General features: G+C 44.5%; 2 protein-coding genes across 2 annotated transcripts in view; both read left to right on the forward strand.

The window, feature by feature from the left end:
• Positions 1 to 2,340: 2,340 nt before the first annotated feature.
• On the forward strand, positions 2,341 to 8,449 carry LOC118116639. The gene is made up of 4 exons (XM_047341679.1): positions 2,341 to 2,503; positions 5,456 to 5,488; positions 5,971 to 6,089; positions 6,593 to 8,449. The coding sequence occupies exons 1-4, from the start codon at positions 2,341 to 2,343 to the stop codon at positions 7,028 to 7,030; spliced, it is 753 nt and encodes a 250-aa protein (XP_047197635.1). The 3' UTR covers positions 7,031 to 8,449.
• Positions 8,450 to 10,307: 1,858 nt separating this feature from the next.
• sgpp1b (sphingosine-1-phosphate phosphatase 1b) overlaps positions 10,308 to 21,058 on the forward strand; it is a 20,741-nt gene continuing 9,990 nt past the window's right edge. Inside the window, exons 1-2 of the mRNA XM_035168248.2 lie at positions 10,308 to 11,417; positions 18,492 to 18,581. Of these exons, the coding sequence (XP_035024139.2) occupies positions 10,593 to 11,417; positions 18,492 to 18,581 (915 nt within the window). The 5' untranslated portion in view covers positions 10,308 to 10,592. The remainder of the gene's footprint in view (positions 11,418 to 18,491; positions 18,582 to 21,058) is intronic.

Consider the following 21,058-nt stretch of genomic DNA (forward strand, 5'->3'; position numbering starts at 1 on the left):
AAACACGCAAAACATTAACAGACAGATGTTAATAAAATCTAAAGCATAGATGTCGTAAAATGTCTGAAACGTTTCCTAATCTAAAGTCAGTTTAAAAAGATCTGGACGTTGTTCGTCTCAGTGGAAAAGACGATTCCGAAAGCGGGTTTAAAACCATCGTGTGAATGACAAACGCTGGAGAGCAGAAGTACGAGGAAGAGGAGATGTTTCACGAGTCAAGTGGAGGAAGAGGAGGAGGAGGAGGAGGAGGAGGAGGGGGAGGGGGAGGAGGAGGAGGAGGAGGAGGAGGAGGAGGAGGAGGAGGAGGAGGGTGTCTCATTCATATTCAACACTCATTCATATTCTCCTGACACTCGTGTTACTACAGGAAGACCAGCAGCTGGAGACTCTTAACCCCGGCGGGATGAGAGCCGTCACCCCCCTCACCCCCCCCCACCCAGTCATCAACACTGAACGATGTTGTTTGGCTGCGGCTCCTTCACGAGTCAAAGCTCATTCCAACACCGTCGACGCTGAGCTGAAAAGAGGCTTTAAATATCTCACTGCAGCTGTTAATAACATGCAATGAATTACCCTGCGTGTGTGTGTGTGTGTGTCTGTGTGTGTGTGTGTGCGTCTCTATGTGGTAATTGGTATAGTTACAGCTGTAGCATCGTACAGTGCGATGCCATTAAGGCTCATCCTCTTTCGCTCTGCGCATCACTGAGTCATACGCAGCAGCTCAGCCCAGAGGGGGATTATATCTGTTTACTGTAGTTACTACAAAACCCTCAGGGGTTCGAACACCCACCGCAGCAGAGATGTTTGTGTGAGCGTCCGCCCGCTTCCACACCGGTGACGACGAGGCCTCTGCAGCTGAACCACAGCTCGGTGTGAAAATGATATCGCACAAAATCAATCATTTAAAAGTACTGGTACAAAACAAAAGGATTTAAAAAAACACAAGTAATATAAAAGAAGTGCACGTTTCAACCCATAAACAAAAGCATCTAATTTGCTTTAACCATCAAACCTCAGCTGTGATTCTTCTGATCCATTCGTCTCATTGTGGATCCGATCAATCAACCAATCAACCAACCAACCAATCAATCAATCAATCAATCAATCAATCAATCAATAAATCAATCAATCAATCAATCAATCAATCAACCAATCAATCAATCAATCAATCAATCAATCAATCAATTTATTTATTTATTCAGCCCTTATTGACAAATCACAATTTGTCTCATGAGGCTGAACAACATCTTCTGTTCTTAACCTTTAACAAGAGAAATGAAAAACTACCGAAGTGAAATCAGTCAACAACTAAACAACTGATCACGGCGACACATTTGTTTCTGTGATTCAGAGACGACTGAGAACAAGGTCGTTCATTCAGAATGAAAGATGAAGATGAAGATGAAGATGAAGATGAAGGGCACAACTGAGCAGACTCATTCCACACGTATCTGTCATGTTCAAACTGAACGTGTGTGACGACGACTTCTTCAGGAATAAGTGAAGCACGAGTGGAGAAGTTCTTTAAATATAAAACTATTTCATATCACATTGGTTAAATATAATAATCAGGCCCAGACAGAACCTTTAGTTTTAAAAAGCTTTTGTTGGTTGTAATTTCTGTTGAGAAATGATACAAACCCCGAGTCTTCCTCATCTTCATCGGGAAGATGAGTCTTATGACCTGTTATGAGATTTAAAATCAGGCTTCAGATGTGAGTGTGAACCATCGACTGTCAATAAATATGGACGACACATCGTGAAACTAAAGACAAAATATCCCAGACACGAGTCACTTGGAGTCTGTGGAGTGGAGCCGCTACACGCTCTCGACCAATCAGGAGTCAGTCTCAGCTGCCAATCATGATGCCTCAGCCCGTTTATGATCAAAGAACTAATTAAAACCAAACTTATTAGGGACTTGAACACTTGAACAAACATCAGTGTGATAAGAATTCAAATTAATATAAAGAGTACTTTGATTTTTTAGTTTGGTCCATGTCCCATCTGCTAACATGGAGGAGGCGGGGTTAGACCTGATTGAGACTCTTCTCTTTCGGAACGTGGCGTCCATCTTTATTTACAGTCTGAGGTGTGAACAGCGACATTAACGTGTTCTCTGCATGTCCACCTGTACAGAATCTATAATATCTATTCTATATTTTTTAAATGGTCAATGTCGAGTGTTCTTGAATATGTCCAGGATTTCTATGGTAGTTGCACATCTGCATGCTGTGTTCCAGACCCCGGGCTGTATTACAGATGTGACACAGCTGTAAATACTCTGATGAAGTGCCTGTAACATTTCCAGATGAAACATATCCACAGAGAGAAATTTGCATGCAGCCTCCTCGTTGTTGTTCCGGGGGACGAGGGTGTGTTTGGCCCGTCGGTCCAGAGCAGGCGTCCCGACGTCCAGGCCCCCGACCCGGCGCTGGAGTCCCCCGGGAGCAGATCCACACCGGCTGGAGTCTGCTGCTGGTCCACAGGAGGTCGGAGCTCAGTCAGAACCAAGAGCCACTGATGTGCTGTTGACGTCTCACCTTCCTGGAGACAAACCAGTGGACTGAGCCTGTGGCGTAGAGACTGATCACAGACCTCGTCCCCTGGCCCGGGCCGTGCATGCCGACCGCCCCCACAGCATCCACAAAAGCACTTTTTGTACCAAGTTTTGTCGTTGCCAATAAAAGCCAGAAGCCCCCCCCGCTGTGGGACGGTCTGTCTGCCATCTGCTTTCTCCTTTTCCTTCTGTCCTTTCTAATCTCTGCTCAGATGTCTTAGTTCTGAGGCTTTTCTGCTCACACCACACAACAATAAACAACTAAACACAGCCCCCCCCCCCCCTTTGTAAGTGGTGGAGTAGAGATGTCCAGTTTAATTTCTTTGGAGAGAGTCGATAAGAGATTACAGGAAGAATCTCGTGTGTTTTTAAAGTTAAATCAAATCTTTGGCAGCGGATGCTTCGTTAGATTCAGCCGACAAACAGTTTGTTTCTGTTTCTTCGTCTCGTATCGAGTGTTTGTTCATCAATGTTCATTTGTAGTGACTTCAATGTTCCGACGTGATCTTTCAATAACACTTTTAGAAATTAGATATAGACTTAGATCAAAGTATTTAGATTGAGGATAAATCAGCACGATCCAGATCATTCCAAACATTTTATTTGTCATTTTACTTTCAAACTACACAAACGTTTTATCTTATTTTTCTCATTTATTTCAATATAAGATGCAAAACAATCGCAGATTAACGAACATTAACGAAGCAAAATGATGCAAAATTATGACAAACAACGCTTGTCGTCATTTTTGTAACTTAAAACTCTGATGAATAAATGATAAATGTAAGTAATACAGGTGACCAATCAATCAGATGCTACTTGTATAGCCCATATTCACTTATAGAACAAGCTGTGACATCTTCTGCCCTTTAGCCTCAACAAGAGGGAAACTACAAGAAATAAAACTATTAACAGGGAAAAACCTGCCAAAGAAAAAGATGAAGGAGCGAAGACAACTGCTCTTCTTCTTCTTCTCATCATCTTCATCGTGTTCTGCTGAAGTCAGGAAACCTTTCTCTCTGTCGGTGAAGAGAATCCACGCAGGGAGGATGAGGAGGCGCCGACTCTGTCTCCTAGCAACAGGACACATCTGCCTCCGCCTGGACCAATGAGGGCGCGGGAGGAGCGGCGCGCGCTGCCTCCAGGTGCCGTGACCGGGATATTTCAGGATGATGCGCGCTCCTTCCGTCCGTGTGTCTGCAGGAACCCACCGGGGGAGGCCACGACTTCAGGCCGAGCGGGAGCGTCGCTGAGTCGGTGTAAGGACGGTGGATGTCTCGCCAGGACCGGAGAGATTTAGGAGGGAGGGACTTAGTGACCTGCTGCAGGACGGAATGACTGACAGGCTGTAACGGACAGTGAACGGACAGTGAACGGACAGTGAACGGACAGTGAACGGACAGTGAACGGATGTATTGGCTGCAGCAGCTGCGTGTTAAACCACAGTGAAGGTAAGTTTATCTGTGATGCTCATTTTACAGGAAACAGCCGGTGCTTTAGATAAACCGAAGAAATGTACAAGGACAACACATCATTTTAAAAAATCTGACTTTAAACTCAAAGTCTTTATGGAATCAAAGAACAGGAAAAAACATTTAAAAACCCAGAAATGAACATTTCACTCTAAGAAGTTAAACCTTAAACATACAAAATGTGAACTTGCACAAATCCAGTGATTCTTGTTGAGATAAACAATTCGTTCAGACACACAAACAGGTGGTTTTCTCACAACCAGCTTCGTGTTCTGCAGATTATGTAAAAACTATAAAAGCTGTTTTAATTCTGATCTTTATCGTTTAGTTTCCCTCTCAAACTTTCCTCATCTGTGCATTTCACCTCAGCTGCAATGCACAGAAAGAAGGAAGCTCATTGGGAATTTATGATCTGCCACAAATAATTCTGCTTTCATTGGAAGTATCTGCTGCAGAAGGAGCCAGAGCATGAACACACACAGACACACACACACACACACACACACACACACACTTCCCACGCACCCTCTCTGTCTCCGCTCACACTCGTCCATCATCGGTCTCCCACAGATTAAATATTCAGTTGGATGTTAAAAACTGTGTGAGTCACTGCAGCAGCTTCAGGGAGCGAGTGTTTCTGTCAACGATAAAGCTTCATGATTGATTTATGGCATTTTAAATAACCACACACACACACACACACACACACACACACACACACACACACACACACACACACACACACACACACACACACACCCTCCTATCTCTCCTCCCTCAGCTCTTTCATGAATCCAAATCAGCTTCTGAGGACAGCAGATTATTTGTGTTTGTTCATTTCGAGGTAAAGATGTGAATAAACGAATAAACAGGGACGTTCCAGTTACACACTTAATGTGCAAATACACACAATAAACACAATGAACAGCACACCAACAACTTATGGATCAAATCAAGAGGTTATTCATATTTTTTTTTAATGTGCAAATAAACTAGAAAAGAGCAAATATTGAGAAACATAATGAAACAGATAAAACATTTAATAAAACAGCTTTATTGTGGTTTCGTTCATTACTTATAAATATTTTTTAAATACTGTTTCTTTTGGTTTTTGAGAGCTGTTGTCTGCTTTAATGTATATGTATATGTATATGTATGTGTATGTCCAGGTTTCACAGTTTGGTCATTTTGGGATAATAAAGTTAAGTTCCACATATCAAAGATCACATTTTGACACCAATGGGACGACAGCGGTGTTGTTTTTACTTTCTGTGCATGTTCAGATGTTTTGGTCCCTTCATCCTCTTCATCCTCTTCATCCTCCTCCTCCTCTCTTCTTGATCTGTGGACTCCTGCAGGAGCCTGAGGGTGATGTGGAGGCTCAGATCGGATCAGACGCACTGATTCACCCTCTCGTCTGCAGAGCTGAGCGCCGGCTGTGGACCACCAGCAGCAGGTGACACTCACGTCTGCCTCCCCCATCTCCCCTGCACCCCCAGTGACCTCAGAGGTGCACAAACTTCACAAAGTTATACTTTCTAGATTGAACCTGGAAGCACCATCATGTGTTAAACTCTGCATGTTTACATTGACCTGACAGGGACCCCTAGTGGCCACGTGGATCATGACCCTTGTCCCACATGACTTTAACAATTGAAACTCATTCATTTGTTTGAGTGTAAAATTAAAAAATACAGTGTTACATACATGCACTGTTGATGGAGCTTTTGGTTGATACAGATTTCCTGAAGAAAACAGAAAATCAACATGTTCATTAGTTTAAATCCCAGGTTCTGTCCAACTCAGGTTTAAAAAGTCTAGTTTAGCTCCGTCAGACTGTAAAACGTCTGTTGCAGAGCGTTAAAATATTTAAACATGTTTCCCAGCCTTCCTTCTGTTGGATGTGTCGTCTAATCTGTGTTTCCTCGCCTCCGGCAGCCTCCTTCCCTGCGAGAGAGAGAACAAACCATTCAACAACGTCGAAAGTTGCCTACTTCAAGAGGAAATATGCGGAGGAGGAGGATTTACACGGAGGCCTACATAGATATTTTCAAAAAGTAAGAACAATCTTCAGCGTGATTTGATTTGCTGTGTTCAGGAACCCTGAGCTCCGGGGTCCTGGAGACTCACTGCTGAAGCTGCTCGTTCTTCATCTCTATGGATTCAACCTTTATATTCATCACAATAAAATCCAGATCATGTGTCACAGGGATAGTTACAGGACAGATATGATCCATTGTACCTACTGTGATAAGTAGGATGTCCCTCAGTAGAGCTCATTTCTCCACCAAGGCCCAACAGTTCCTTTTATTTCAATCAGGTGATGGATATTAGTCCTGTAAAATATGTTTTTCATCAACATCCATGAATTATTCTCTGGGAAATCTGTTAAGAAACATCAAACAACTTATCTTGTGATGTTAAAGAGTAAATGTGAACCTTTATTACGTGCCACCTTTGTTTGGTCGGACTCTCTGAACTGTTTTGGTTAAAGTTGCCATGTGTCCAGTTTAAAAAGCCCAAACCAATCCCCCGGTGCCTTTGTGTTGGTCTCCTGCAGCACCTGATCCTGCAGGAGGACCGCAGCTGCATCCTGAAGCTGTCCCTGGAGAAGCTGAGGTTCCTGGAGGACCCCGAGGCCTACCTGCGGCGCTCCGTCCTCATCAACAACCTGCTGAGGAAGATCCACCATGAGGAGGAGGAGCTGGAGGCTGAGGAGGAGGAGGAGGAGGAGGAAGAAGATGATGTAGAGGAGGAAGAGGAGGAAGAGGAGGTCATTGGGGCGAGTGGGCAGCGGAGGCTGATGTACCCGGACAGGAAGAGAGTGAAGGTGCTGGTGACAGACTGCTGCTCTCCACCGTTCGGCCTTGAGGACCTGCAGCATTACCGGCTGGTGCCCTGTTACCCTGCAGCCGGATGCCTGTACGGCCTGGGCTCGTGTCCCGGCCTCGCCCCGAGCCACCAGGTGCTGCTCTACAACCTGGACGACAACGGCTGAGTCCGCAGAGCCCTCTCCGTCGGGCCTCTGTCCACCAAGTCAGGAGAAAGACAAGCATGCACCGTTTGTTTGAGGAGAAGCTGCTGACCTTTCCCCTTTGGGGTCGCGTGGGGCGTCGGCTCCTTTCTGGATGTGGCCTCCTCTCGTCTCCTCGACAGGAGGAAGCTGAGAAACCCTGAATCGTCTCCTGCCTCAGCATCAACAGGGTTCCTCAAGTTGATGTCGACCTCCGCCGTTTAGTATCCGTGCAAATGTGAAGGACTCTGAGCTTTGATGAAGGACTTTTATTTGATTTAGATTTGATTCTCTGTTGCTTTTCGTTGTAACTGTTGCTCATGTGGACATTGAGCATATTCAGGGATTTACAGGCGACTTCTGATGCACCTCAGCTTGTACATGGACGAGATGCACTTGTACGCTTCTGTTACCTTTTGATGCTACTGTGTGATTTATGAAATATTCACTGGATCCTCATCCTCTGAGGTGCTTTCACTGCCTGCGGGAGAAACGACTGTTTCCGGTCCTGTTTGATGTCCTGTGTTCATTCAATAGGCTCTTGGTTGTTTTCATTTATTTTATCCCGTTGCTGCCCTCTGCTGGTCAAAGAATCACCTGGCAGCTCTTCTTCATGGCTGATGTGTTGATATGATAATGATGAGAAGAAATATGCAGTTATAAGCAGATTCAGTTTTATTAATGTATTTATAAACAATATGTCATCAATTGAAGGTGTAAGGATATGACTTATATCTTCATAGACAAAGTTAAATTAATGATAAAGTCTTTTAAATTGTCATTATTATTATTATTATTATGAATGTGTTCTGAAGGAATACACTCATAAATGCTTATTATAAAGAAGGTGAAAGTAAAGTTGTTGAAAAGGTTAAAACAACAAAATGACATCTCGTCCAAAAATGGTTTTCGTGAATAAGTTTCAGCTGTTTTTGTTTGTTTTAAAGCTGAATATCAAAGAGCAGAATGTCTTTAAATTGATTCTTATATTTCATATTTTCTACTTTGAGTCCTGATTAAAAACAGCGCAGGTGACTGAGTTCTCTCTAGAACTGTCAGAAGATGTTTTATTATTCAATGCGGCAAAATGTTTGTTTCATAAAAGTGACTAATCTGCAGCGCGGCGATGAATGACTCATCCTCTCTCAGTGTTTCTCTCTGTGGTTCGTCTTTTCTGTGCGTCTGCAAGTTTTACTGCATTTGAAAAAATGTGCATCCTGAAAACACTGAAAAAAATACACAGTGACAAAGTGAAGGCAACTATTAAAAAAACTTGAAATTTTAAAACAAGAATTTATATTTTGATGAAATCCACATTTAAGATAAACTATTTTGAAAAAAGGAGCCATTGAACTTTATTTCAGGTGATTGATTATCTAATAAAGTATGAAACGTGACAATGTTTACAAGTGTGATGCATTTATATCTCTCTCTCTATATCTATCTATCTATCTATCTATCTATCTATCTATCTATCTATCTATCTATCTATCTATCTATCTATCTATCTATCTATCTCTCTCTCTATCTATCTGTCTATCTATCTATCTATCTATCCTTCTATCTATCTATCCTTCTATCCATCTATATATCCTTCTATCTATATATCTATCCTTCTATCTATCCTTCTATCTATCTATCATCTTCTATCTATCTATCTATCCTTCTATATATCTATCCTTTTATCTATCTATCTATCCTTCTATCTATCTATCTATCTCTCTATCTCTCTATCTATCTGTCTATCTATCCTTCTATCTATCTATCTATCCTTCTATCTATCCTTCTATCTATCCTTCTATCTATCCTTCTATCTATCTATCTATCCTTCTATCTATCTGTCTATCTATCTATCTATCTATCCTTTTATCTATCTATCTATCCTTCTATCTATCTATCTATCCTTCTATCTATCCTTCTATCTATCCTTCTATCTATCTATCCTTTTATCTATCTATCTATCCTTCTATCTATCTGTCTATCTATCCTTTTATCTATCTATCTATCCTTCTATCTATCTATCTATCTATCCTTTTATCTATCTATATTCTATCTACCTTTTATCTATCTATCTATCCTTCTATCTATATCTCTCTCTATCTATCTATCTGTCTATCTATCTATCTATCCTTTTATCTATCTATCTATCCTTTTATCTATCTATCTATCCTTCTATCTATCTATCTATCCTCTTATCTATCTATCTATCCTTTTATCTATCTATCTATCCATCTATCTATCTGTCTATCTATCTCTATCTATCACTCTCTCTCTTCTTCTTTTCTATCTCTCTATCTGTCCTTCTATCTATCTATCTATCTATCTATCTATCTATCTATCTATCTATCATCTATCCATCTATCTATCTATCTATCTATCTATCTATCTATCTATCTATCTATCTATCTATCTATCTATCTATCTATCTATCTATCTATCTATCTATCTATCCAGGCTTCATAGTAAGTGTGGTGACGTTACGTCATGACGTCATGCACACGTTCAATGTTATTGTGCGTGCGCGCCAGAACCCCTGGTGCCTTCAGGTGCGCTGAAATAACTCGAACATTAGAGAGCTGAGTCCTGATGCATACGAGCCCATCGTCAAACTACAAATTAATTGCGATTCATGATTAAATGTTCTTCATTTGATCAATGTGCTGATTGATTAATTGATTGATTGATCGATTGTCTGGTTTGAATAAATGTGCAAGATTTGCCATCACAACCAATCAGAGACCACGTATGCCATACAGTGTATGACATAACTTATATCTTATTAACCCTTTCCAAGTGCTTTTTCCTCATCTCCCGAATATCGCAACATGTCAGAGAGAGAAGTCATGGTCACCCTGCGGTAAACGTAATGTAAACATCATTGCAGCCAAATCCAATAATAATTGAAGTAACTGGCGACCACTTTTTCAAATGTAAAAAAACAACAGAAAAAGCCCCAACATGCCTCCATAAGGCTCCTGTGGTGTCATCCAAGTGTCATCCATTCAACTAGAAACGGCATCATTTACACCGTGTTTTTAGTCTAAATGTTCTCTGGAGCCACGTTCACGGGTTGTCTGATAGGAGTCCATTTTATATAAACGCAGTCCATTGCAGTGCTGAGTTTAACTGGAGATAAAAGCACGAATCAGACTTGTTTTGTCACTTTGAGGCGATAACAAGATGATTTGTAGCTGAATGGTGATATTTCCGACAGTCGGTGAAGGCAGCACGTCGGGGGCGCGCTCCCCGGGTCTGTCAGTCCCGCACTGAGCTCACACGGCGGAACCTGAACGCACCAGGACCGAGACACTGGCCGGTCAGTCCGTCACCGTCCGGGAGGAAAGCAGCCGTTACACGGGTCATCACCGGCGTCGCACCGACACCGGGGCTTTCAACACGGTTCCGGCTTCACTTGTCGTGATGCGCGGGTTAGCCAGCTAACGTTAGCCGGAAAACTAGCATCCGCCGCTCGGGTGTAAAAGTAGCCGGGTCCGAGCTCCTGTCCTCGGCTGCGTGTGGGCGAGTCAATCGGATTAAAGTCGGGGCCATGGAGGCGTTGCGTTACCTCCAGGACCCGCACCTTGTCGCCCGCTTCCAGAACATTTGCGGGGTTCGCGGGAAGTTTTCTAGAAGCGTCGCTGCCGCCGACAGCAGCGGGGCAGCCGGGCGGACCGGCTCGCACAACAACGGGGCATGTAGTCACCACACCGCCGGGGAGAAGGAGGGTGGAAAGCTCCCCTCCAGTGGAGCTGGGGACGGGGACTCGGTGAGAGTGGCGGCCGCCGGGGGTCGGAGGAGGATTACCGGGGCTGATGATGACAAAAGCCACGGGGATGGATGTGAAAACGCTCCTCGGAACGGGGCGCCCCTGTGCGGGGGAGCCGCGGGCAGTGCGGGCAGCAGCAGCAGCCTCCCCGGGGCTGGAGCCGCGGCTCAGGGCGACGGCAGCGCGCACTGTCCGGGGGAGTTCGGTGACGGCGACCCGGCTGTTGTCTCCACGGCGAAGCCCCTCCGAAGGAACTCTCTGACGGGGGACGCCGGGCAGGAGTTCCTGATCGAGAACCGGTTCCTGTTCTACCTCTTCACGTTCGGAACCGAGCTGGGCAACGAGCTGTTCTACATCACCTTCTTCCCCTTCGTCATCTGGAACCTGGACGCCTTCGTGGGCCGGCGGCTGATCATGGTGTGGGTGTGGGTCATGTACCTGGGCCAGTGCACCAAGGACGTGATCGGGTGGCCGCGGCCCGCTTCCCCGCCCGTGGTCAAGGTGGAGATGTTCTACAACTCGGAGTACAGCATGCCGTCCACACACGCCATGTCCAGCACCGCCATCCCCTTCTCCCTGTTCTTCATCACCTGCGGCCGCTGGGAGGTACGGTACCTTCTCCTCATCCTCACTGTTTGGTCTAGAATCACTTTAACTCCAGGTTCTTTCAACAACCAGGTCCAGACGTGACAAACTTCTAGAGAAACACAACAGTTCCCACAACTACTGTGCAGAGAGAAATCTCAATTTTTAAAGGTGCAGTGTGTAGAATGTAGTGGCCTCTAGTGGTGACGTGTCATGTTGCAGCTGAACGCCCCTCACTTCACCCCCACCTTCCAAACATGAAACAAGAACCTGTCGTAGCTTCAGTCGTCATCGCAACTCAAAAGATGTTTAGTTTGTCCAGTCTGGGCTTCTGTAACAAACATGGCTGCCTCCGTGGAGAGGAGCCGCTCCTGATGTAGATATAAAGTATTTAAATATAAACGGACCATTCTGGAGTAAAGAAAACAACAATTCGTACAATGTAGATGAAACACACCAGTGAAAACATCACTAGGATGCTTTTATATTCAGTTTCGGCCATTTGACCCTTTCACCTAAAGAAAGACGTCCGTCCTAACACGACTCGCTGTCTCACCGGTGACAGTCTGAAGGAGAAGTGGACATCGGCCACTTCCCCTCCTGATTTCTCCTGACAACGTTTCCTCCGATCTTTCGCAACCTCCGTTCTCCTCGTTCCGTGCGAGCGAAAACAGAAACGATCGCTTGACATCAAAATATATACCGCAAAGCATCATGGGTGAGAATTGAAAATCGCTGCTGACCTTTCACCTCCTTACTCAACCAGTTGTAACCTCAAGACCCTTGAACAACTTTCTATTGCAATGCTTTATGAACTACGCAACTTAATTTGACACTTCTGTGATTGCTTAAAAACGTTATAATCAGCCCTGTTAACAGCTCCATTTAAAACTTAATTAATACGAACATTTTACACATTAAGTTTATATCAGTCTTAACTTTTCGTCTTTTATGCTGAGTTTATACTTGTTTGTGACTAAATGTGACACGTGCACGTTCAGGTGAGCGCTTGTACACAAACTAAAAGACTCTTTGGTCTTATTTCCATTAAGTATTTATTCTGTTGGTTATTGTTCAATGTCACTAAACGTGCAAATTGTTACAAACCAGTGAAAAATGTCCACTACGTCTTCAAATGTCTTGTCGGTCCAACATATCCCAAGTGATCCTGAGCTACAGAACTTAAATATACATAAATCCTAAATCCCTAAGATGTTATTATCAAACCCTCATAACAAAGACATTTAATTGAGGTTTGATATTTTCCAGTTTAACTTTATAATAAAAAGGAAAACAACCACGTGTACAGAACTTGAATCAGGAAAACAAGCATGATTTTTTTTTGTCCATCTTTTCTGATGTTGTTTATTCTGAGTAATAAAAGTTTGAAAGGTTCATATCTGCAGATTGCTTATCTGCCAGCCGATAACTCGGCTCTTCTCTCCTTCACCCACTTGGCTTTCACTCGTCCTCATGGTGGTGATATCAGGTCGGCTTTGTTTAAGTGTAAAACATCAACAGTAATATATCCGTGTCAATGTAGAAAAGAGGCTTTAGATGTTTCCTCCAGTCCCACATCCCCACTGCCAACTGGTGCCACAGGATCACAGAGACTCTGCCCTCTGGAGTCCGTCCTCTGTCTCCTGAGGCTTCGTCATTAACAGTTAATGAGTGGCCGGCCCGGGAGATACAGTGACAGCAACCAGTTCACTGTGCACTCGGTGTACGACACGGGAATCGAACTCGCTGTGGCCACAACAACACGACAAGTCTACAACCGTCTGGTGTAAAACTCAAAGGATTAAAAACACCGAGACCAGACAAACTGAAGATTCAGCAACTATGTTAGGAATTGATCAAAAGTTCAGTTCGCTGGTTTTACACCTTCTCATATGTGAATATCTGCAGATTTATTTAGTTGATTTAGATGAAGAATTTAAATGTGAGAACTTTGGCAGAAGTGTTTTGACATTTTATTGATCCACATCATTATTCGCTGCTTCTCTCCTCTTGTATAACTCATCCTAAGAGAGGAAACCTTGGACTCTCTGTCCGCCTCAGTTGCTCTTTGGCGCAGCCTTATATCATCATTACATTTAACATTCAGTGTTTGAGTACGTTAACCCCTGAGTCGTAACATTTGATTTACCAACGTGTTTCTCGAACAGTTTAAACTCTCCCAGTTCAGGGGAACTTGAACCTTGTGTTTTTCTGTTCAAATCCGTAACACGTGACTGAATCACTGGAATATCACTGGTGCGGGAATTTAGTTTTAACAAACCAGTCTGTGTTGTTCTTTGCTTCATCTCCTCCTATTCTCTTGGGAGGAACAACACTCAATTGTGTCTAGTCTGTAAAAGCCAACAGACAGTCTGTGTAGTCCACCTCCATTGTCCCTCTGCGTGTCCACACAGTGAGGAACATGAACAACAACCTGCAGGAAGTCCACTTGCTTCTTATTGGAATGAGAAACTCCAGCGATGTTTGACAGCAGAGCAGATTGTTCCTCTGTGACCAGATCCGTAGTTCAGTCTAACACACTCGAATACAGACATTTAAAGATCTGAGGTTTGACACAAACTGCAGAATCCGGGGGCTGTTAACCAGAGGACGTCTTGGGTGGCCCGGTCACACTTTGGGCACGTTCAAGCTCAAAAAAAAATTCTGCAGTGTTGCCACAGTTTCCGGGTTGAAAGACATGTTGTGCAACGAGCTCTGGGGAACGTGTCCTAATGTCTGGTGGGCGTGTCAGACGTGTTGCCAGATCAGCAACAACGTGCATGTAAACCCCACCGTGTTGAAAAGGTAGTGGATTCTAAACCTCTCTTCAGTGTGGTGTTCACATCAACTGAAGAAGTTGGAAGCTGCTATTCCAGACGACAAAAGCAGAGACTGTCATAATAATGATGATAATAATATATCTCATGTGGCCTCGAGCTTGAAACTCCAAGGTACCCAGTCCAGTTCCCATCATGCTTTTCCACATTCTCCAGAGAGTTTCTTGGTGTGTAACAGTCCTAACTTTGCTGTGTGTGGCAAAAAAAGCGGTGCGTGGGATCACTGTGTCGTTTGAATCCCAGCAGGCCAGCGCAGAGGTGGGATTGATTTATGGCACTGTGCCTCCCCGTCTGTTCGCCAGAGGAGGAGATAAGAGAGGCGACCCCTGACCCTCGAGTGTGGGACTCGGAGATAAGACTGATTCAGAGTCCGTATCTCTCTCCTTTCTCCTTAACGTCACTAAAGGTCTCTTTCTATGCATCAAACTGAATTTACAATCAGATAAACAGTTTGACGTTTCCCAATCCACGGCTCGCTTAAACACTCGGAAAACAAATGAATCTCTGTTCAGGGGTTTTAAATACAAACAACTGACCTGCTCATGTGGAACAACAGATAAGAGACTTTTAATTTGTTCTCAGCTGTCACCCTGACTGGAATGACGAGAAACGCTGACACCTACAGGCAACAAGGGGTGTTGCAACAGATTACGCAAAGCAGCAGGCCCCCGAGCGGAAAGGGGCCCCCGAGCGGAAAGGGGCCCCAGAGAGGCTGATTACATCTGTCCCCAGCCGAACCCCCAATGTCGCTCTATCACTGTTAATGAAATGATCAGATCCATGGTTCAGATCCATGCATGCCACAGTTAAATGGGTGTTTTCTTGGTCCATGTATACTGAGGCCAGAACTGTGCACGTTATGTATCCGTTAAAATGTGTTAATGTTACCTGACGGCCACCGAAGGGTCTCCTGCCCGATCAGAAGGAGAGGAGTGAGGGGAGGGTTAGTTATTTGGTGTCAAACTACAATCTGAGCACCAGATGTCACTAGATTCTGCACACTGGTCCTTTAACTCTTTCTAAAGGCTTGTGAAGCCTGCAAAGCATCAGCCCGTCCCATCTCAGCCGACATAGTGCACAGCCGAGAAAGTGGTTGTTGTAAAAGCTACGTAATCCAGAAGTTGAGAAAACGGTTCATCCTGCTGACCAGAGGTCCGTCTCTGACCTCCTCTGCTGCAGCCGCTCTGTTTCCTCTCTGATTCTCTGCCTTGGCCCGACTGGTCTGAGCAAAGCAGGAATGTTTGGATTTGGATGAGCTGCAGTCAGAGACGGTCCCCTCCCATCCCTCGCCTTCGCCCAGCTCAGACAATAACTCGAGCCAGATGTCTCGACGGAAGATAATCCAAAGAGTGAAGCAAGGGAGACGACCGGGGAAAGAGAGGAGCAGTTCAAGGAGAGGGAAGGAGGCGATACAGTAGAGGAGATTAGACAAGATGAGACTGGAGGGAAAGAGGTGGAGAAAGAACAGAGGAGAGAAGTGGTTAAAGGCGAGGAGAGAGGATTAATCCGGAAAAGTGATGGAGAGGAAAACAATAAAATCGTCAGGGCTTTCACTCAAAGTTTAGATGAATAGTGGTTGAGGCAGTTTTTAATGACAAAGAGACAAGAGTTCTAAGATTTGAATTCATGTGCAGAAACAAAATGTTCAGACGCAGCTTAGTTTGAACGAAGTAAAGGAGACGCACCCTAGAAATTAAGATATGAATTCATTCATCACTGTCATTCTAACCCGAACATTTGTCTTCAGTATTTACACATTTTCATATTATATGATTCGCTCCATGTCCTATCATCTAACATGGAGGAGGCATTGATAATGACCGACACGTCAGCCAGCCACGCAGTCATGTCGTCCATCTTTATGTATGTTCTATGATTCAGTGCAGAAGTACGCTCCAATGCAGAAATATAAACCAAGCATATTATATTTACGCTGATAGGGTGCTCTGTGTGTGTGTGTGTGCGTGTCACGTTAGCGAGCTCAGAGCTAACCGTGCTCTGAGGCTAACAGTCAATAAGCAGTGAGCCTAGAACCACAAGCCACACAAGAAACACACCACGTCCATAAAGCCGTGCATGAGGCGGCCGCGGCAGCACCACTGTGGTCACGGGCGTGAGGCCAGAGCGAGCATGCAAACACGGCCGTGGGACCCCGGCGACTCTGTTTGCACACGGCTGAGATGTCCACCATGTTTGCAGATGGTTTCCTCAGTGTTCCCCCTCCTCTGCTTCCCTCCCTCTCCCCTCTGACTCTCAGCTGGTTTGATCCGAGCCTGTCGGGCAGCAGCTCCTGACTCGGCTTCACAGCTCATCCACGGACATGAAGATGCTGTTTCTCAACCAAAGTGTCCCTCTACGCGGACCTGGTTTGGAAAGGGCTGTCGAGAGTTTATAATTAGCAGGTTCAAGTGCAGCGGTTGGAGGTTCACCTGTAACAGACTCACAGGAGTCTCCTGTTGCAGGTCTGACACATCAGCCTTTGATTAAACCTTGTGTTGTTTAACCCTCGAGTGATCTCTCTCTTTCCAGGTGACAATAATCTTGTACGTTGTTTCGGTTCCTGAAGACCAAACGATGATGTTTTTACCCAGTTTGATTTTACTGTGTGTGTGTGTGTGTGTGTGTGTGTGTGTGTGTGTGTGTGTGTGTGTGTGTGTGTGTGTGTGTGTGTGTGTGTGTGTGTGTGTGTGTGTGTGTGTGTGTGTGTGTGTGTGTGTGTGTGTGTGTCGGAGTAAGAGAGAGAGAGTAGATAGATAGAGAGGAGTCAGGAGTGCCATTCAACAGACGATACACCCCCTCCCCCAAACGCTGTAAGGTCTGGGAGTCACGGTGATGTCATTTATGTGTGTTTGTGTGTGTGTGTGTGTGTCTGTGTGAATCTCTCAACACACAGGAGCCACAATGAGGAGAACAAAAGGCTTTTTAGTGAGTGTGCAAACCTCAGCAGCAGCAGCAGCCTCTCATCCGTCATCTCTTCTCTGCTCTGTACGGCTGCGCTCACGCTGCCCAGCCTGCTCCCAGCTCCTCAACCGCCGCTTCATATCCACAGCTGATAAGGGAATAGTAGAAAAGTGTTTAGAATTTTGTGTTTTTGTTTACTGCACATTGGCACCGGTGTCTCGAGTGTCGTCGTCTTTCCAAGTTGACGTCTTCCACGTGCACGGCTCCTCTGACAGTTGTATTCTTACGTCATCAACCAGTTCACACAGTCCTGCATGAGAATCTCCTGCTGTATTCTCACATGCGCTGACTCGGACATTACAGAGGTTTTACCAGAGGCTGGCGGAAGAAACTCCAGAGAATGTCTGCAGCACCTGACTCAGACATTTGCGTTCTCACACACAGCCCCGCCCCCCCCGGATAATTTCAGGTTATTATTATGAGTTAAGTGCAGGTTTGAAAGCAGCTTTAAAGTGACGCAAGACCCGTTCATCTCACTGCTGCGTCGACGTGTCTTTGTCGAGCGTTGAGTCATGCGCCTCATGTCGGTCTCACGGCTCTGGGTCTGATTTTGAGGCGTGTGACTTGCATCAAAAACCGAAGAACAGTGACTCACTGTGGCTGTTTGCCATTGATCATGGTTAGAAAACAAATGATCTGAGTCACATGAGGGAAATCAGATCTGACTCTGGACATTTGTAGCTGCACAGTGAATCCAGCCTTCAGATTTCAGTCCCTCCCTTCTCTCTTTGCTACAGGACAAGTACATTTGATAAGGAAACAGCTGAATTGCTGAAATATTTACGAGCTCCTCTGAGTCAGATAATCATTCTGCAGCATTTGCTCGAGGCTGGTTACGAACCGCACACTGAACAACGTGTAGCTGAACGTCAGGCTCGTTCTATAGGTCACAATAATTAACATGCAGCAGTTGGAAATGTTCGCTTGGATGCAGCAACGCATTATCAAGTATTATTGCATCATACAAAAATGACACAAATACAAATTAAGATTTTATTTTAAACATAAAATGCAAACATAAATACACACATAGAAAAAATGTTTCGTATTAATGCATAATAACATAAATGCTGATTTACAGATTAGCGTGAAAATCATCAGGCTCTAGTTTATATTTAACTTTTATGGAGTTACCAGTGAATCACAGAGGAATTGATGGATTCATTAATATTGGAAGTTGCTAGTTTGCTCTGGTTCCTTCAGGTTTAAGTTTTTTCTGCTGTTGATTATATATTATAATATATATTATAAACCTGTCTGACTTCTACTTGATGATCGTCTCCTGTCCCCCCCACAGTACCCGTTCCCACTGGGCCTGAGTCTGGCTCTCTGCTGGTGTCTGTTGGTCTGCGTCAGTCGAATCTACATGGGAATGCACTCAGTCCTGGTGAGTCTGAACACACACACACACACACACACACACACACACACACACACACACACACACACACACACACGGTGCCAGCGTTGCCACCTGCAGTGCCAATGTAGCGTCACTGTGTGTTTGAACATGATAGCCGACCTGCAGGAAACACTATCTGACCTGCGGCTGCTCCAGAACCGGGTCTGCAGCAGCTTCTGGTGTCAGCAGCACAATCACCAGAGTAACTATAGAACAACACAACACAGAACAGCTGCTCATGTGAAGATAAAATAATGAGGGCGATTCCACAAACTGTGTTCAGGAGGTGGATGTGATAAACTTCGCTCATCATTCTGCGCCGTGAGGCTCAAACATCACAGTGAAGTAACACACACACACACACACACACACACACACACACACACACACACACACACACACACACACACACACACACACACACACACACACACACACACACACAAGCGAAACACATTTTGAAGCTTTAAGATGTAAGCTACACTCTCAGTCTTCGTGTGGTGTGATCAGCAGGCGGGATGTGAAACAGGAACCTTTCCACCCGCTGATTTACGCAAGAGGTCGAATCTGAACTTGTGGAAATAGTTTTGTTGACCAGTGTTTGTTGTCCACCTGCTGCTCATCCGATAAGTGCAAAGACGATCGAGGAAACGTATTTTACTCGAAATTAAAATACTAAATATTAACCTCTCCTGTATCCTCCTCTTTACTTTGGCGAGGCATCACGTCCTCGACATGCTTAGGCCTGTACACGTCCGTGCTCAGCGCAGATGTGTGTGTGTGCGTGAGGGAGGTAATAAAAGGCAGCAACTCTCAATTCATACTGGAAAACAGTTTGGCCCACAGCAGAGCTCAGCTGGATGAGATCACTGCTGTTACGTACAGGTGCTGTCACGAAGCACAGAATCCAACACCGCCGGGTGGGTGTGTTTAAACCTCAGGTTCCCCAGCAGCTTTACAGTATTTCTCCAAGTCTGGAAACCACCCTCTGGTTATGAGAGAGCGACGGTAACAAAACACACAAAGGGAAAGACAATGTGAGTGTGCTCACTTTACCTGTTAAGTTCCTCGGTGTAAAGTTAACAGCCGTCATGTGGGAGTTATGGAAATGGCATTGAGGCTTCATATGTTATCGTTTAACCATAAACTTTAGTATAAATAAGTATAAGTACAAATAAACACAAATACAAGCACATATATACAAGTGGAACTAAGAAAATGTGTTTTCAATTTGAAATTCAAACATAAATGCACATCTTCTCGGCATTGATTATTCTGTACAACAAAGTCTCTATATAGGTTTTAATAACCAAGGCAAATTCCAGGTAGGTGTAAACCTACTTGGCAATAAATACTTCTGATTCTGATTAATGGTTAATCATTAACACTGATACTGATATTTCTGTGAAAGGCTGATATCAGCCAGTGTTTAAGGAGTTGACACTTTGACATCTGCAGTAAAACTCTGGCACTCTAACACACACGTCCTGAGTTCAGTGTGAACAACGTGGAAAAATTATAATAATTCACACTTTTGCCAAATTAGAAAGAAAACACTGAAAAGGATAAGCAACAGCATCGAGCATTAAACTATAACAGGTTGACGTGACTGTGCTCTTTAACAGGACAATGGGAATATGAACTCATGTAAACGTGATGTCTCTTTCAGAATAAGGTCTGCAGTCAGATTGTTGGTGTCCATGTAAACGTAGTCACTGAAAATAGTCCGGTGTCGACTGACCTGCAGTAAACAGCCCGATCAAATCAACCGTGTCTATTGGACGACTTTTCTTGTTTGTATCCAACATCACTGTGGTCATCAAGGTTCCGGACCCCCTTCCGTTTCTCCTCCAGACGTCTAGAGGATAATAAACTCAAAGGTTCTGAATTTACTTCGACTACGTAACTTTAAGGAAGAACATGTTCTCCACAGATTTGTCTGTGGTGTTTTCTGTCCTCCTGTCGGTCACATTAACCTCGTATGGCCTTGTTGGTAAATGATGTCACTCGGTGCGCTGTTGGGGTTCGAGTTGTCTGTCGTCGGGGCAACGGTCTCCGTGGTCACGGCTGTGTCACGGTGATTGAAGGACGGTGGTGAGGGACCAGCCGTCATGACATCATGCTGGCTCTGCTGGCAGATACTCTACAGAAGGTAGCTCCACATCAGAGGCTTCTTCTTAAAGGACTTTCTGTGGCTGCCCACAGGTGGCGTCCACCTCAGGAACCTCAGACACATGCGTCTGCCCACGCTGTCTCTCACCACCATCAGAGACAATATTCCTGTTTCAGATAAACAAGACGTGACCTAGAAAAAGTTCTACAATGATTAATTCAGCTGTTTATTAGATTTACGATTCACAGAGAGTAAATTATAACAAAGGTCTGAGTCATCCTGCACTGAGCGAACAATATATCACTTACACAAACTAGTGTGTGTTCATGTTCCTCACACAGTCTTTCAG

This window comes from Hippoglossus stenolepis, chromosome 10 (assembly GCF_022539355.2).
Source record: "Hippoglossus stenolepis isolate QCI-W04-F060 chromosome 10, HSTE1.2, whole genome shotgun sequence".
Classification (NCBI taxonomy): domain Eukaryota; kingdom Metazoa; phylum Chordata; class Actinopteri; order Pleuronectiformes; family Pleuronectidae; genus Hippoglossus; species Hippoglossus stenolepis.